The sequence below is a fragment of the Pongo pygmaeus genome, chromosome 9 (assembly GCF_028885625.2).
Source record: "Pongo pygmaeus isolate AG05252 chromosome 9, NHGRI_mPonPyg2-v2.0_pri, whole genome shotgun sequence".
In the NCBI taxonomy this organism is placed as follows: domain Eukaryota; kingdom Metazoa; phylum Chordata; class Mammalia; order Primates; family Hominidae; genus Pongo; species Pongo pygmaeus.
Window position 1 is genome coordinate 6,168,035 of NC_072382.2, and position 18,812 is coordinate 6,186,846.

At 49.8% G+C, this 18,812-nt stretch overlaps 1 protein-coding gene across 7 annotated transcripts in view; it reads left to right on the forward strand.

Annotated features, from left to right (window-relative positions):
* The first annotated feature begins 1,644 nt into the window (after window positions 1-1,644).
* Window positions 1,645-18,812, forward strand: part of TESMIN (testis expressed metallothionein like protein) — a 48,347-nt gene continuing 31,179 nt past the window's right edge. For all 7 annotated transcript variants that reach the window (XM_054439229.1, XM_054439230.1, XM_054439232.1 and 4 more), the window contains exons 1-6: window positions 1,645-1,745; window positions 3,926-4,435; window positions 7,888-8,046; window positions 10,176-10,296; window positions 12,924-13,000; window positions 16,511-16,599. In XM_054439229.1, the coding sequence (XP_054295204.1) occupies window positions 3,965-4,435; window positions 7,888-8,046; window positions 10,176-10,296; window positions 12,924-13,000; window positions 16,511-16,599 (917 nt within the window). In that variant the 5' untranslated portion in view covers window positions 1,645-1,745; window positions 3,926-3,964. The remainder of the gene's footprint in view (window positions 1,746-3,925; window positions 4,436-7,887; window positions 8,047-10,175; window positions 10,297-12,923; window positions 13,001-16,510; window positions 16,600-18,812) is intronic.

Below are 18,812 nucleotides of genomic sequence, written 5' to 3' on the forward strand. Positions count from 1 at the left end.
GCCTCACAAATAGCTGGGATTACAGGTGTGCACCACCACGGCTGGCTAATTTTGTATTTTTAGTAGAGACAGGGTTTCACCATGTTGGTCAGGCTGGTCTTGACCGCTTGACCTCAAGTGATCTGACCACCTTGGCCTCCCAGAGTGCTGGGATTACAGGCATGAGCCACCACGCCCAGCCCCAGGCAAAATTTTCTTGATTTTTGAATGTTAAATGTACGACTAAATAGTACACGGTGTTGCTGTGCCTTGGGTACTACCCTTTAAAAATTTAGAAAAGTATTTAATTTTTAAAAGTGAGATTAGAAAGCTGATGTTTTACATTCTTTATTTTTACCAAAACAGTACCTGAGTAGACAGTACCCGAGGCTGTCTCCCCAGCACCCACTCCTGCCAGTCCCTCTACACCCTTTGCAGGTTTCGCCATCACTTGAATTAAACTTTCACCTCTTCTCTTGATTAAATAGTGATATCTATTGACTCCTTAAAGATGAAATAGCTCATTCCGCACCCAAAATTTGAGACTTTTATTGTATTTGTGACTTTTTTTTTTTTTTTTCCCCTGATCGGGAGCCTTTCTCTGTTGGCCAGGCTGGAGTACAGTGGCACTATCTCAGCTCACTGCAACCCCCATCTCCCAGGTTCAAGCCTCAGCCTTCTGCGTAGCTGGGACTACAGGCGTGCGCCACCACGCCAGCTAGTTTTTGTATTTTTTAGTAAAGACGGCGTTTCACTATATATTGGCCAGGCTGGTCTCGAACTCCTGAACTCAGGTGATCCACCCGCCTCGGCCTCCCAAAGTGCTGGGATTACAGACGTGAGCCACCACGACTGGCCGTATTTGTTACTTCTATTTCGGGACCAGCTCCATCAGTTGCACCTGTAAACTGCGTCACCAAGGATCGGGAGTGGATGCGAGGCTGGGAACGTGCGGTGCAAGCCCCTGCCCTCTGTCCACCTGCAGCGTCCCAGGCCGGGGTCCGTACTGAGAGCTCGAGTGTAGAAAAATGTTTTATATTATTTTATTTTATTTTTTTATTTCAGACGGAGTCTAGCTCTGTGGCACAGGCTGGAGTGCAGTGGCGGGATCTCGGCTCACTGCAACCTCCACCTCCCGGACTCAAGAGATTCTCCTGCCTCAGCCTTCCAAGTAGCTGGTATTACAGGCGCGTGCCACCACGTCCAGCTAATTTTTGTATTTTTAGTAGAGACGGGGTTTCACCATGTTCCCCAGGCTGGTTTTGAACTCCTGACCTCAAGTAATCCGCCTGCCTCGGCCTCCCAAAGTGCTGGGACTACAGGCGTGAGCAACCACGCCTGGCCAGAAAAATATATCTGAAGTCCAAGGACAGAAGCCAAGCTGGGCAGTCCACTTAGCGCTGCCCGAGTTGATGGGGGCCTCAGTTTCCCCACCTGAGTCTGGATCGGCTGAGCCCTGGGAGTGCATCCCCTGACCCGCTTCGACAACCGCGGCAGTCCAGGCCCCGCCCCTCGCGACTCTGTCTCCGCCCGCCCCAGGCCACGCCCACCACACCTCCCTGGCCCCGCCTTCACCTCCCCGCCCTGACCTCGACTCCGCCCCACGCCCAGGCCCCGCCCACTCCCCGGGCGCCTCTTCCCCTCCCCCCAGGTTCCTGCCCCTCACTCTGCCTCCTTCTCCAACCGCCAACGGCCGCCTGCGCCTGAGGCCCGGCCCGCGCCCCCTCCCGCTCGCTCCACGCTGCGGCAGCCCCGGCGGCCCCCAGGTGCGTCCCTCCGAGGAGGCCTGACGGGGCTGGGCCTCGGCTCTGCAGGCTGGGATGGGGGCTGCCGGGCCGGGTCGGGCCCCTGAGGGTGGGCGGCGGGCGGTGGGCGAGGCCGCCCCTCACCTGGTCGCCCCTCACCTGGTCGCCCCTCACCTGGTCGCCCCTCCTCTGGCCGCCCCTCTCCTGGCCGCTCCTCACCTGGTCGCCCCTCTCCTGGCCGCTCCTCACCTGACCCCTCCTCGGCCGCCCCTCACCTGACCCGACCCTCTCCCCCCGACCCTCTCACCCCCCGACCCTCACCCCCCGACCCTCACCCCCCGACCCTCTCACCCCCCGACCCTCACCCCTCACCCCCCGACCCTCACCCCCCGACCCTCTCCCCTCACCCCCCGACCCTCTCCCCTCACCCCCCGACCCTCTCACCCCCCGACCCTCTCACCCCCCGACCCTCTCACCCCCCGACCCTCTCCCCTCACCCCCGGACCCTCTCACCCCCCGACCCTCACCCCCCGACCCTCTCACCCCCCGACCCTCTCACCCCCCGACCCTCTCACCCCCCGACCCTCTCCCCTCACCCCCGGACCCTCTCACCCCCCGACCCTCACCCCCCGACCCTCTCACCCCCCGACCCTCACCCCCCGACCCTCACCCCCCGACCCTCTCCCCTCACCCCCGGACCCTCTCACCCCCCGACCCTCTCACCCCCCGACCCTCTCCCCTCACCCCCGGACCCTCTCACCCCCCGACCCTCACCCCCCGACCCTCTCACCCCCCGACCCTCACCCCCCGACCCTCTCACCCCCCGACCCTCACCCCCCGACCCTCTCACCCCCCGACCCTCACCCCCCGACCCTCTCACCCCCCGACCCTCTCCCCTCACCCCCGGACCCTCTCACCCCCCGACCCTCACCCCCCGACCCTCTCACCCCCCGACCCTCACCCCCCGACCCTCTCACCCCCCGACCCTCTCACCCCCCGACCCTCACCCCCCGACCCTCTCACCCCCCGACCCTCTCACCCCCGGACCCTCTCACCCCCCGACCCTCACCCCCCGACCCTCTCACCCCCCGACCCTCACCCCCCGACCCTCTCACCCCCCGACCCTCTCACCCACCCCCCGACCCTCTCACCCCCGGACCCTCTCACCCCCCGACCCTCACCCCCCGACCCTCTCACCCCCCGACCCTCTCACCCCCCGACCCTCTCACCCCCCGACCCTCACCCCCCGACCCTCTCCCCTCACACCCCGACCCTCACCCCCCGACCCTCTCACCCCCCGACCCTCTCACCCCCGACCCTCTCACCCCCCGACCCTCACCCCCCGACCCTCTCCCCTCACCCCCCGACCCTCTCACCCCCCACCCTCTCACCCCCCGACCCTCTCACCCCCCGACCCTCTCACCCCCCGACCCTCTCCCCTCACCCCCGGACCCTCTCACCCCCCGACCCTCACCCCCCGACCCTCTCACCCCCCGACCCTCTCACCCCCCGACCCTCACCCCCCGACCCTCTCACCCCCCGACCCTCACCCCCCGACCCTCTCACCCCCCGACCCTCTCACCCCCCGACCCTCTCACCCCCCGACCCTCTCACCCCCCGACCCTCTCACCCCCCGACCCTCTCACCCCCCGACCCTCTCACCCCCCGACCCTCTCACCCCCCGACCCTCACCCCCCGACCCTCTCACCCCCCGACCCTCTCACCCCCCGACCCTCTCACCCCCCGACCCTCTCCCCTCACCCCCGGACCCTCTCACCCCCCGACCCTCACCCCCCGACCCTCTCACCCCCCGACCCTCACCCCCCGACCCTCTCACCCCCCGACCCTCACCCCCCGACCCTCTCACCCCCCGACCCTCACCCCCCGACCCTCTCACCCCCCGACCCTCACCCCCCGACCCTCTCACCCCCCGACCCTCACCCCCCGACCCTCTCACCCCCCGACCCTCTCCCCTCACACCCCGACCCTCACCCCCCGACCCTCTCCCCTCACACCCCGACCCTCTCCCCTGGCCGCTCCTCCCCTGACCGCCTCCCCGGCCGCCCCTCACCTGGTCGCCCCTCACCTGACCCCCTCACCAGGCCCCCCCTCCCTTAGCCGCCCCTCCCCTCGCCCCCTCTACTGGCCGCCCCTCCCCTCGTGCCCTCCCCGGCTGCCTCTCACCCGGCCGCGTGTTGCAGGTGCGCGGCCCCCGCCATCCCGCCCCGCCGCCCTGCGCCATGGAGGAGGGCCCTCTGCCGGGCGGGCTGCCCAGCCCCGAGGATGCGATAGTGACGGAGCTCTTCAGCCCCGAGGTTCCTTTCGTTTCGGAGAACATCGGCCTGAAGGCCCCCGTGAAGCACGAGGAGGACGAGTTCCACGTCTTCAAAGACGCGTACCTGGGCCCGGCGGACCCCAAGGAACCCCTCCTGCACGCGTTCAACCCTGCGCTGGGCGCCGACTGCAAGGGCCAGGTCAAGGCGAAGCTCGCGGTGGGCGACAGCGACGGCGGAGAGCTCCTCGGGGAGTACCCCGGGATGCCAGAGCTCAGCGCGCTGGAGGACGTCGCGCTCCCGCAGGCCCCGCAGCCTCCCGCCTGCAACGTGCACTTCCTGTCCTCGCTGCTGCCCGCGCACCGCAGCCCGGCGGTGTTGCCCCTGGGCGCCTGGGTCCTGGAAGGAGCCGCCCACCCGGGCGTCCGGGTGATCCCAGTAAGAACCGCCTGGGGAGTGGGCACAGCTCCCCCTCCATCCCTTCCCCAACCCATCTGAGGCTGCTAGTCTACCCCAGGATTTCCCTCTACAAGCATTTTCCCTGGTGACACCACACAGAGCCCACCGGAGTCACTGATTCTCGGCAGAGCGTATACTCTGTCCTCTTCCTAATCCAACATGCATCGGCCCAGCCAAGCCCTTCCCCCTGGAGGGGGTTCTGCCCTGCACCAGTCGTCCAAAGCTGACCTAACCATGCAGACAGCGGGCAACAAAAAAAGCGGGGGAAAGCTAGGACGTGTGTTCCCTTGGGGCCCTGTTGCTATCCTTGGCTTAAGGAGAGAGGCCCGCTTTCTGCTGATAGCTATTGTCTGTGAAAACAAACGCAATGTGGTGGAGGGTTGGCATGTTTGCATCTTGCATTTTTTTTTTTCTTTAACTTTACCAGGCTTGGAATCCACAGCAAGGACTCAGAGTTAAATACTTGGATTTTCCCGGCCTTGAAGTCAAGATGTGAGATCTTCCCTTTGAGTAATAGCTCTTCAAGCATATGCAATGTAAATCAGAGCCTAAAGAAATGCTTGCCAGCTCCCAGCCGACTGCCCTCTCTAGCTGTAGATGACCACTGATAATTTTCCACTTTGTTCTTGTTAAAGCTAATGAGTTTTCAAAGGAAACAAAGGGTCCCAGGAAAATGTGTTCTTGACCCCTCAAAAAGGACCCAGCTCAGAAAACGCGACCACTCATCCATGAGGTCGTTTCAGTAAGTTGTAGGTGAAGCATTTGTGGCGAGACCACTCATCCATGAGGTCGTTTCAGTAGGTTGTAGGTGAAGCGTTTGTGGCGAGACCACTCATCCATGAGGTCGTTTCAGTAGGTTGTAGGTGAAGCGTTTGTGGGACACAATGCTTGAGTCAGTGTTGAGATGGCTGGAGCCTGACCCTGTATCATAAGCCAGAGCAGCAGGAGCTTGGATTTCTGCTCTTCTGGTTTTCTGTTATGGTAATTGCCACTCCTTAGTGTACAGGAAAAGGATGGGCAGAGGCTGGGGCCTCCACTGACCTCTGTTTGTTCTCAGAGGAGCCATAGAGCTCACCAGTCCCCCCAGCCTTTTGCCAGGACAGAGGTCTTCCTCACAGCCTTTCTCAGAGGGCTTGAAATGTTAAGAACTGCATTTTACTGCCCAGCCAGAGTCGTGTCCAGCGCCTCCTGCCCAGCGCCTCCTGCCCGTAGGTCCTAGCTTGGCTCATTTCCTCACAGAGTGGAGTCAGAAAGCATTAATCAGAACAGGGAAAATAATACAAAAATTAACCGGATGTGGTGGCACACACCTGTAATCCCAGCTACTCGGGAGGCTGAGGCAGGAGAATCGCTTGAACCTGGGAGGCAAAGGCTGCAGTGAGCCGAGATTTCACCACTGCCCTCCAGCCTGAGCGACAGAGTGGGACCCTGTCTTAAAAAACAAACAAAACACACACAAGAGAATTCGCTGATGTTAAAGATAGTAAAATTCTCTTTAATCCAATTTTAAGAGATTGCTGGTTTGACAAACTAGAGACTTTGCTTTTTAAATTTTTATTGACTGCTTTCTGATTCATTAATAAAATGGACCAGATACAGCACAGACATGTTTATCGTTTAAACAGAATGGAATTATTTTCAGTAAATATTCAGGATCAGTTGCTAATTTCCTTTTTCTAGAAATTCATTCCCACATATTGATCTTTGTTTTGAAAGGTCAGAAATGGAATTTTAGTATAAGTAGTTCAGATATTAGTTGCATAGGGCTGAGGAAATGATAGATTTATTATAGTAGTATTTGCTGATTACAGGGAGATAAGTTAAATCTAAACTGGGATGACGTGCATAGCACATCCCCCAAAGCAGCAAGTAGAAGAAAATTTTATCTGTATTTATATGAAATTTAAAATATCTAAATAAAGCTACTTAAAACATAGCTAAACTTTATCTCTTTTAAGATTTATACCTAGATACTAGTCTGCTGTGCTGAGTGATTTGCCCATATATGGGAAATACGATTTGTTTGGGCCCCTGATTTTATTGGGCTAGACAAGCTCCAATTTGAGTCACGATCTGCATTTTGGAAGATACCTGCTCTGTGATTTTTATTTGAGGTCTTTAGTATGTTACCTTAGAGCCACCATCTTTTTGGAAGGACTCTGTGGCCTGCCTCCTGGCCTTTGGGGAGCCCAACTGTCCTCTGGTCCAGGCAGCTCGGGCAAGTGCAGGTGGAGGAGGAGGGGAGGGGAGGGGAGGGAGGATGCAAAGCATGGGTTTCCCAGTCCTCCTGACATTCCTACAGATTGTAAAAAGCAGCATCCCAATTTTGAAACAATCCTGATTGTAATTTTTTTTTAGCCACGAGGATTCTTACTTTTAAAAATTCTATTGATTTTCAGTATTATCCCTGTATTTCTCCATATCTTTGGTAATTTTGTCATCGGGTTGACAGTTGTTACAGAAGACATCTTGAACACAAAGCTGGCAGCCTCTCCCTACTCTCCACCATTTCATGTTCGTTGTTGTCCTACTATTAAGGCAGGAAAGGGCTGCTACCTAATTACAAATCTTCCTATAAACACATCATAAATAATATTAAAACGTTACCAAGGATTTTGGGCTTTTTGAGGAAAAAAACCATTGACTAGAACATCTAATTCAAACTACTGAGCATGCTGGAAGAATGTGTGATGGGGCTGGGCACAGTGGCTCACACCTGTAATCCCAGCACTTTGGGAGGCCGAGGCAGGTGGATCACCTGAGGTCAAGAGTTTGAGATCAGCCTGGCCAACACAGTGAAACCCTGTCTCTATTGAAAGTACAAGAATTAGCCGGGCATGGTGGTGTAAGCCTGTAATCCCAGCTACTCGGGAAGCTGAGGCAGGAGAATCACTTGAACCCAGGAGGTGGAGGTTGCAGTGAGCTGAGATCACACCACTGCATTCCAGCCTCAGCAACGGAGCAAGACTTTGTCTCAAAAAAAAAAATGTGTGATGAAGGGGCAGCATTTTAAGTGACTTGAAGGAAGAGCAGGCCTTCAGCTCAGAGTCGGGGACTGTTAAGCAGCATGAGAGGCAGACAACCAGCGGGGGACTCTTCTCAGTTACTTAGGTGTGTTTTTAAAATAACCACAAATGCCACATGAAAATCACATCTCCACAACTCATGGGCAAGTGGTTTTGGTCTTCGGAGTCCTCAGTCCCCAGGAAGGTGGGTCAGATGATTTGTTGCCCCTTCTTGTTGCCCACCCCTCACCAAGGAGAAATTAATAGTTTTAGAAGCACCAGTGAGGAAGAGGCACTAAGTAAGGGTGCTCTTTTCTTTAAAATGTAACTTCTACTTATCACTGAGATTTCAATTTTCTAGATTATGCAACTGCAAGAGCCAGTGTCCACCATGTGTTCTCTAAAATAATTATTGCTTTTTTCTAGGTTGAAATCAAGGAAGCAGGTGGTACTATTACAAGTAATAATACGGAAGAAGCAACTTTGCAGAATCTTCTTGCTCAGGAATCCTGTTGCAAGTTCCCATCGTCTCAGGAACTAGAGGATGCCTCCTGCTGTTCTCTTAAGAAAGATTCCAACCCAATGGTAATTATGCTAAAGCAGATGTATAGGACTAACATTATACTAAATGCTGGACCCCATCAATACTAAGTCGACTGATCATTTCACTCATTTTTCATTTCACATATGTATTGTATCAGCATTTTTGGTTGTCTCATTAGCAAAACAGGGACATCAGCTACAGCCTTTCACATCTCACCTCTAAGATTCTCATTTCTACTCCATCTTAGCAAATCGAACAAAGATGAGGACATTGCTATATTCATTAAGGAGAGCGAGCACAAATCGCATCAGTTAGTGCAGTGCTGGGGTCAGGGACTGCAGCTGAGCCTCATGGTTTGGCATATTGGTGTGGGGCGCGGTTCTGTGGCTTCAGGGCAGAGCCTGCTTCCTTCGTGCCCCAATCTCTCATGATAACAGGTAACGCTTGTATAGGGTACATGATCAGTCACAGCTGTGGTTTATGTCATATTTTTGCACCTTTATTTAATCCTCCTAACAACTCTGTAGGATAGGCATTCTTTTTATCCCCACTTTATGGATAAGAAACAGAGATGTTACATCGTCTACATTGGTCTTCATAGTTAAGTGGTGCATCTGGGACTCCAGATCTCATGTGCCAAGGACTAGGAATGGGGGGAGTGTCCCCCACAGCATTCCCTTAGCAAAGCGCCCAGAGTCCAAGAGCCGATCATTGCCTTTCCCCCAGCAATTCTTTATTCCTAGAAATGAGGCCCTTGCTGTAAGGCGTAGACGTTAACAAGCAAATACTTGAAAATGAGCCTGTCATGAGTTTGGGTTAGCTGTGGTGTACACTAACATTAGCCTCTCCATCGGTGGTTCTATTTGGGGCTGTGGGTTCTGATAGCAGTTTTTCCAGGACCCTAAAAGCAGGTCAGCAGGATGAGAACTCTCTGACTCCCCAAGACCACAGAGTGATGTTAGCACATTTCCCCAGAGGGCAGAGCCAAGGCTCCCATGTGGGTGGGGCCCAGGAGTGTGCAGTAGAGGCAGGTCTGCAGAGTTCACTCTGAGCCTTTCCTGTGTGTGTGTGTGTGTGTGTGTGTGTGTGTGTGTGTGTGTGTGTGTGTGTGTAGATATAACTTTATCCTCCAAATACAAATACAACTCCAATTGAACATGAATGCTGGCCTCTCATCAAATGTCAGGATGATGTGGAGTATTGACCCAGTGACCATAGTAGGTCCGATGTGTATTACTTTGATAACATTGGTCCTTTATGGTTCTTTGGGTTCTCCTATCTAGATTATAAGCAACTTAAGTGTATAAAGCACAGCTGCTCTGTGTAGTTGTGGTTCTGCCAGCAGAATTGGAAGCTGTGTCCAGGCAGAAGCCACAGCATCTCTCGCCTTTCTATCCCCACATGCCACGGCCTGGAGCAGGGCTGGGCACACAGTGAGTTTCCTCAGTGCTTTTGCTTGACTGATGGGATGGACTGGCAGACCCACCCGGCTTGCGACCATTTATTTACCGTCAGTATCCAAGGGGGGTCTGACAGTGCTGCTCAGGCCCAGGCAGATCAGTGTGGCTTCTTAGAACTTTACAGTTCTTGGATTAACCTTTCTAAGCTGTACTTGTAGGAAATAAAATAGATGTGTTTTTAAAACCCCGTGTGTTAAGTAATGACGTGTGTGTGGCAGGAAAGAACAGCTGGAGTAAAATTAGAGAGGATTTTAAGTGTGTGCCCAGGGACTCAGGGACATGCTGCCAGGGCCTCAGTGCCCACTGGGGCTGAATGGGCTGGGGCTCGGCGGAGTAGCACCCTCTTCTGCTCATGTCAATGGTGGAGTGAGGACAGGACAAAGGAAGCTCTAGGGCATGGCTACCTGATCCCCAACTAAATCAGACACCTGTGGAGAAAACCAGGCAGAGGAACTTTTTTCTGTTCGCACACTGAACGCATCTCAGGAAACATTTCTGGGTTTTTTTTTTGTTTTTTTTTTGCCCTTTGGTGTCTCCAAAGAGCATGTTAGTGTAGAGTAAGAAATTGAAAACAGATCTATAGTTTTCTATCCTCCATTAAAACGTAGCTTCTGGATTAAAGCTATTTTCTCAGATTTAAGTTTATTTAGGTTCATTATTACTGGAATTATGTTTCAAAAATGCAACCCGATTGTTCTTTTTCATTTTAGGTGATATGCCAATTGAAAGGGGGCACACAAATGCTATGTATAGACAATTCTGGAACAAGAGAACTAAAAGCACTCCATTTGGTTCCTCAGTATCAAGATCAAAATAATTATCTGCAGTCAGGTACAAAGTTAATTAATAAAAAAACTATGTCATATATGTAAGTTGGTAAATGAATATGTTTGGCTTTGTATATAAAGTGAAATGGCAACCAGGATATTAAATAGGAAATTTGGCAAACCTCGTAGTCCATATTAGTAAGCTAAGAATATAAAAATATATATCTGTAGACTAATTTTTATACCCTGTACTGACTGTCTCAAATTCTTGGATAGCTGTCCCTCATGTCACCTAGCTGCTGAGAGCTTTGTGATCCTAACAGGTGATGACTCAGACCAACACTGCATTCGTAGGAATTCCACAAATAGGTGCCTCGATGTGCCTAGATTGAAACATCAGCCTTTCCCAGACTGACCTGATGGGTTGACTTCAGGTGTGGTTTAAACACCTACATTTTAATGTAAACATTTCAGTGTAATCAATGAGAACTATCATTCTGCTTTAATCACCATGAGTTCTGAAATAACAAAGGATTTGTCTGACATGCATTCTAAGAAATTCATTCTTATCTGACTAAGAAACTTTTTAACCTAGCACAATAATAAGAAATGACCTGTAACTACTTGATTGTTCTGAAATGCCTTATGCATGATTAGAGAAAGAGTAAATGATGTATTTTAGGATTGTGTTTAACAAAAGTGAGATGCTAATTCTTGAAAACTAGGCCGCTCTATGGGGACTGCACATAATCACATTACCCTAGATCTTGAGTAACGAGAGAATATTCACTGTCAGATGATTCCCTGACCTTGCCTATAACTTGAAACCAATAGCAAATCCAGATGCAGTTTCACTGGCCTGTGAAGTCCAGGGCAAAAAGACAAAGTGTGACTCCCTATCTCCCCATTGCATCCTGAGTGTCTCCCTATCCAAGGACAGAATAAATATCCTCAAGACATTGACTCTTTCACAGCAAAGAAGCTGAGGTTGGGCCTTTGGCCTCATCTCCTATAGGTCCATGCTGCATCTCTGATCTCTACAGGCAGGGAGAAGGTCTTTCCTGCTCCCCTTCCTCCTGGCACATGACAAAATCCTAGTGCCTTAAGGTCTGCAGGAGGAGAGAGTTTATATAGTGTTTTCCAGTTCAATTTCTTTATCATATAATCATACTCCCCCCACCTGCATCTCCTTTGTTATGCTGTGCACATATTAAACATCACCATAAAGTACGTGCATCCTGCTGCCTGCATCTGAGTTTCCTCACTCAAAGGATGCCTAGGCCTGGAGAAGAAAAAGTGTTCAGGTGCTTCAGGAGAGTAAGACACATTTCTCCTTCTGCTTGAACTCATGAGCACAGAGGCTTACACACCCTTAGTGTCTCAAGAATGTTTTTCATGGCACTTGTAAACCAAATAAGTACCTATCAGTTCCAGTACTAAGTAGTTTAGTCTAAATAGCTTAGTAAGTATTTATATCCAAACAACTTAGTAACCACTTGAAAAAAAACATACACATAAATCGAAAGTAGTGCTGGCTGCGGTGGCTCACGCCTATAATCCTAGTACTTTGGGAGGCTGAGGCAGGTGAATCACTTGAGCTCAGGAGTTCAAGACCAGCCTGGGTACCATGGCGAAACCCTGTCTCTACAAGAAATACCAAAAAAATGAGCTGGGCTTGGTGGTGTGCACCTGTTGTACCAGTTGGTTGGGGGGCTGAGGTGAGAGAATTGCTTGAGGCCAGAAGGTTGAGGCTGAGGCTGCAGTGAGCCAACATCGCACTACTGCACTCTAGCCTGAGTGACAAAGTGAGACCCTGTCTCAAAAAAAAAAAAAAAAATAGTTCCTGTGGTATCCAATAGATGTCCCTGGGCTTTCTTTAAAAACATAAAATACTAGCCTGGAGTGCTGGCTCACACCTGTAATTTCAGCACTTTGTGAGGCCAGGCCGGAGGATTGCTCAAGCCCAGTAGTTCAAGACCAGTCTGGTCAATGGGGCGAGATCCTGTCTCTACAAAAAATGAAAACATTAGCCAGGCACGGTGGCACAGGCCTGTGGTCTCAGCTATGTGGGAGGCTGAGGCAGGAGGATCACTTGAACCTAGGGGGGTCAAGGCTGCAGGGAACCGTGGTAGTGCCACTGCACTCCAGCCTGGGCAACAGAGCAAGATCCTATCTCAAAAAAGCAAAAAAAAAGAAAAGAAAAGAAAACATAAAATATCCAGCAAAGCTGGGTATGCCTATAGGCTCAGCTACTTAGGAGGCTGAGGCAGGAGGATTGCTTGAGCCCAGGAGTTTGAAGCCAGCCTGGGCAACATAGCGAGACCCTATCTCAAACATTTTTTTTAATCCAGTGCTGCCCTAGTGAGTTTGCTGTGGCAACGCAGGGCACCTTGGCACACAATTTGGGAACCAGAGCACTAACAACATTGTTTTAGCCTAGTAGACCAACCCTGGAAGCTCAGATCAAGTAGCTTTATGACCATCTCCCCAAAAAAGAAAAGAAAAATGAGTATATTAAGTAAAATACTGACTTGAAAGGTTTTAGAGACTAAAATACGTAACTAGCATCAAGACAAGTTGAAATAACTTTGCACAGGATACGTCCATAACAGACTTTTGTAGTTTCTTCCATATGTAAGTGGAAGAGGAACGATAGATGCTACAATTAATTTTTAATTGTCTTCCTTACAGATGTCCCTAAACCAATGACTGCTTTAGTAGGGAGATTTTTGCCAGCATCAACAAAATTAAATCTCATTACACAACAAGTGAGTCATTGTTTCAATTTAAAAAATACAATTGTGCATTATTGTCTCTTAAAATTTTGATTGTTATGGTTGGAATTACTCAGGAAATATAATTTATTTTCCATTTAAAAGTCAATAGTGAAATACTTACCAAGTGTTCAGTCCCTGCCCCACTGTGTCAGACACTGTGGGCTGGAGTCAGTCTCAGACACGATTATTCTTCACCAACTTGATGAAGCCCTTTTGCCCTTCCTTGCAGCCTCCAGACCAGCATTCTGCCACACTTGCTAACTTGTCCTCTGTGACCGCACCAGCAGCATATTCCACCTCCTCAGTCCAGAACACTCCTCACCTTCCTCAGTGTTATGGAAATATGTTTTTAAAGTTTGCTTTTATGATTACACCATGATATGCGTATATTACATATAAGTAGAGGACAAATACGCTCTTTTTCCCGAGTTTTGCTATGAAGTGTCACCTCCCCGGAAGAGCCTTCCCTAACTCCCCAGCATAGACCTCCAGCCACAGTCACAGTGCTGTCTCCTGCTCTGCACGGCACTCTCACTGGCTTGCGTTTTGTGGTTGGTTGGTTTGTCTGCATCCACCCACGAGAATGCAGGCTCCATGGGGGCAGAGGCCATATGTGTCTTGTTCATCTCTATAAAATGAGAATCAGCACAAAGTCTGGACCATGTAGGGCACCCACTCACCCTTCAATAAGGGCGGGCACTGATCTGTGAGTTAAGTGAACCTCAGAAAACAAAACACACAACTCCGCCCTCCTGCAGCTTACATTTTAGTTCAGGAGATACACAATTAGCAAATCTAGTAAGAAGCCAGTTACATCATCTGTTAGGAGAGCAGAGGAAGGAGATTGGGGGGATGCGGATTTGATGGGGAAAAAGCCTAGTTGCAGGTTTAAAAAGGGTGACATGGTTCTGTTGTGAAGGTGACATTTGAGCAAAGCCTTTAAAGAGATGAGGGAATGAGCCGTGTGAAGCAAGCTGTGAAGCATCCCAGGCGGGCCTTGGATAGGGTCATGCCTGCTGTGGTGGCAGCGAGGAGGCCACTGGGCCTGGGATAGTGTGAGCTAGGGGAGCAGGGCAGGGAGGAAGTCAAGGCACTGGAAGGATTATGGCTTCCACTCTAAAGGGGGGCTGGCGGGGAAAAGGGGTCAAGGAGAACGGTGAGCCTGTTATGGCAATAATCTCGGGGAGAGATGATCGCTCAGATCAGGTGGTGGCAGTGGAGGTGGCAAGAAATAGCTTCTAGGGATACTTTGAAGTTTGAGTCAACAGGATTTGCTGATGGATTGGATGTGGGATGTGAGAGAAAGAGAGGAGTCAAGGATGCCCCCAAGATTTTCAGCCTGGATGATTGGAGAGATGGAGTTTCCATCAACAGAAATGAGATGGTACAAGTTTTTCAAAGGCGTCCAGGAGTTCCGTTTGGATATATTAAATTTGGGATGCCTCAGAAGATGTTGCGTAGGAGTTTAGAGTGAGGAAGGGCTGGGCAGCAGGGCTGAGATTGGGAGTCCTAGTGTATAGATGGCATTGAAAGCCATGTGAATAGATGAGATCTCAAAGGGAGTGAGTGTAAATTGAGTTAGACATTTGTTGAATGAGTGAGTAAATACTTCTCAAGTGATATATTGGCCAAGATAGAGTGTTATCAGTGCAGGAGGTGAGTGTAAGTCAGGATCTGGCGAGCACCCAGATGGAGTCTGTGTTGGAACCTCATAGAACCCTCCTACCCGCTGGCCCCCTCCACACTGCTGGCCTTCCTTTCTCTGCTGTTTCAGCCACCAGTCCAGAAGGCACACATTGCACTTGCTCTTTCACCTCTAAGATCTTGCATGAGAAACACCCATTTGGCCACAACTTGCTGTCTCCCCACCTTCCCCCACCTTTCCTTGACTGTTTATTATCGTCCCCATTTTGGCCCCTTATCCAGCATGGACCTCAAGGACAATTCTTTTAGCAATGCATTTGCTGCTTCCTGAGAATCTTTTGCTTCCTTGCCAGACCCCAGTTCTGTATTATTCTTTGGAGCGTTACCACCCAAAGTGTGGTGCATGGACCAGAACTGTTGGGATCACCTGGGAGCTTGTTAAGAAGTGCAGAACCTCAGTTTCCACCCCAAACCTGGGATTCAGACCCCCTGAATCAGATTTGCATTTTCATAAAGGCCCCAGGTGACTTGTGCACATAGCAGAATCTGAGAAGCCCTGCCTCCAAGTTGACTTCCTTCACTCCAAGAGGACCAAACATTGCTGAAGAAACTCGTGGATTCTAGCATAAAGTTGCCCTGGATTTACAATCTATGGAGTACATAAGAGATGTCTCTGCTTTACTTTGGGGCTAAATAAGCAAAGCGGGGAAAAAAAGTAATTTTACCTGGTTTATGTGAATAATTGCCTCAATCCTGAGAACTATGACATCCTTTCTCCAAAAGAATGCAAAACTCTTCAGACTGACATTTGAAGACAGGGGCCTAACAATTAGGTGTCCAGGTGAGGGCAAAAGAGACACCCGTCTCAGGGCCTTGTGAGCACTCCCTTCTGTGCACGAGCAAGAGGAGAGCAGGAAGGGGTTTCCCGGGAAGAAGCCTGGGGACTTAAGACTGATTGTAAATGAGGCAGTGGGACCCAGGGGGCTTTCTCAGTGTCTTCCACCCCTAACGGATGGTGATGACACACAGTTTAAACCGAGCACAGAATGGAGGAAGTGCAGAGGATGAATACAAGATGCATTTTTTTTTTCTAAGACTATACTTCTTAAAGCTTTAAAAATAAATTTATTTAAAGATAAATTTCCATTTTTGGAGAGAGGAAGGGACAAGGATATGAGGTTTAACTGTGATATATGTAAATAATCTGAAAACCTAATTGTATTTAGTACTGTTAATTTCTTCAAGCTACTGAGTAGAAGAGAAGTAGGCCAGTGATGGCTTTGCTGCCTGTTCCTTTCCCTGTGAACAGCCTCCGCAGGCCATGCTAATGAGTAACATAAAGAAAGATGAGACCTGGGAAAGCAAAGAACATGGACAATGCAGAGATGATGACATTGCTTTTGAATTTGTTAAAACTGGTTACAAAATATTTTTTTGAATACATGAAAAATCATGGTTGCCAACAAGACTTCAAATGTCAAGATCTGTATAAGAAACTTTCTAGTTCATGGAAATTTGTCATTAAATTTATTTCATAATTGATAGTCTATAAAAATGAAAAGGAGTTCCATGACAATACCCCTGGTCAGCTGAGTGACAGCTATGGATGGCCTCCAGCCTGTGGAGGCCAGCCCTGCATCTTTGCACACTTCCAGGCAGGCCTGTGACACACCTCGGCACTAGAGCCTTCTGAATGTCAGTGAATTCCTTGTGGTAATAAGGTCAGACATGGTTATAAAGGGATGGTGATGTAAACCTTTAGGGAAAAAAAGAATCATTTTTATCTAGGGGGCTGGCTGACTGGAACTTTAAAAATCCTTGCTAATTCAAAATATCCTTGCCTTTGACTTTGAACAGCTTGAGGGAGCCTTACCATCGGTAGCCAACGGGTCTGCTTTCCCCTCGGGATCAACTCTTCCAGGACCACCAAAAATAACTTTGGCTGGGTAAGGATTAGAAGCAATACATTGTCACTCTAATGTAATAATTTAAGAGACTCTTGGATACATTCACAATTTTCTTCTATACTATAAAATGAGCTTCACTGCACAGCTTCATGACTTCTGAGAAATGTTTTTACCATCAGCAATGCCACTAACAGTGTTGCTGTCTGTGTCTGGTTTCACTGGGGCTGCAAAAGCTGCTGGAAAGTCTGGCCCATAACCTGCATCTGTCCCTGTCCTCCTGTCCGCTGTCCTATGTTGGTGTTTCTGAGGCTTGTTGCCATTTATAGCTCTGTCTTCATTCCATGTTGATTCAAACTGTGCTGGCCTCTCTTTTTTGCTGTTGTCCATGGAAATAATGGCGTGGCAGCCATGCAGCGTGAACGGGGGGCTGCAGAGTGCCCTCCAGCTGCCTCCGCCCACTGCCTTCCATGCTGAGTTGGCTCGAGCTCTATGGCAGGTGCTAATGCATGATCTGTCTTCACATCTCCAGGTGGACATAGGCTGCACTTATCTGGGACCTTGTCTTGCTATTTCTTGCCTTGTCTTTTGTTTATAATTGTTGCTAATTAAACTAATCAGCTGGTTGAAATTGTCAGGCTAACATTTTTGTATTAACAGTGGTTTGGGGAACCCTCTCCATTCATTGAGCCCTGTAGTTGATTATGGAGATCAGCATATTCCTGCCTCCAGGAGGTATTTGTTCATTTTTTCTTGTTTTTTTTTTGTTTGTTTGTTTGTTTGTTTGTTTTTTGAGACAGACTCTTGCTCTGTCACCCAGGCTAGAATACAGTGGCATGATCTCTGCTCACTGCAACCTCCGCCTCCTGGGTTCAAGCAATTCTCCTGCCTCAGCCTCCCGAGTAGCTAGGACCACAGGCGCACACCACTACACCAGGCTAATTTTTGTATTTTTTAGTACAGACTGGGTTTCACCATGTTGGCCAGGCTGGTCTTGAAATCCTGACCTCAGATGATCCGCCTGTCTCAGCCTCCCAAAGTGCTGGGATTACAGGCATTCCCGGCCTGCCTGCAGGAGTTCTTTTGGCCCACAGTCTAAGGCAAACATACACCCTGGGCCTGAGAGACAGCAGTGAAACACCTTACAGGATAGATCCCGCAGCCTCCAGTGCTTTCCAGCCTCCTGCAGAGTTCTGTCATCCGGCATGGCTTCGTGATGGCCTTGGTAAGTGTGAGGAGAGTGGTTTGGGGCTGGAATGAAAGGCTGTGAATCTGGAAACACACTGGAACCGATCAATGCTATCAGCTCTCATGGTCGCTGAAGGGCGTTGGTTGCTCCTGGGCACTGCTGCTTCAGTTTCTGCAGTAGCTCCTTCAGCTGTTGTAATTCTGTGCCCAGGCTGTTGACAACTTTTGCTGAGTTTGACAGAATAAGACCGTGGGCCATGCTGCTTGCTTTACTCTCTGGGTGTGATGGATTGGTGAGGGTGCAGTTGCTATGATTGTAACTGATCATCTCATCATGGCTGTTAACATTTCTGGACCAAACAAAAATGACTTCAGCAACTTCCAGATTCTGCTGATACATTACATAGGATGATCTAAAAGGCTACTGTTCTGAAGATACTCATCTTGTAATCTGGGGGCATCTGGTCAATAGTATTGACTCTGTGCTGTATTGTGTCTAGAACATTCAAGGACATTTGATACTTCTCATACTTTAATTGAGTGCTCTCCCAGTTGCAGCGCCCTCTGAGGCTTCCATGTGGTGCAGCCGATGGGCATCTGCACAGAGGAGCAGTCATGAGAGCGTTTCCAGGGCAGCTATTTCTCCTTTTCCCCCTTTTCCTCCCCCACCACTTCCCATTCTCCTCCTCCTCCTTCCTCTTCTCGTCCCCTCCTCCTCCTCTTTGTTCTCCTCCCCCTGCTCTTCTTCCTCTCTCCTTTTCCTCCTTCTGTGTCTATTTTAGATTTTTTTCAATCAGTCACATGTTTTTCTTTATTTTGAATGTTACAAAATATTTCTCTATTGTAAACGGTGTGCCAGGAAAAACATGAGATGTGTATTTGTATTTTTTATGCACATAATTACTTAATCCAATGTCTCTCCACTTAATTGGGCCTGATGATTTTTATCTCGACATCTACAATACTGATGATATACTGGAATCTCTACCAATTTATTTTTGGTGGTAAGGAAGCAGTCAGAGAACCTTTTGCTGGTTGTTTCATTCTGTGTGAGTTCCCAACCAAAA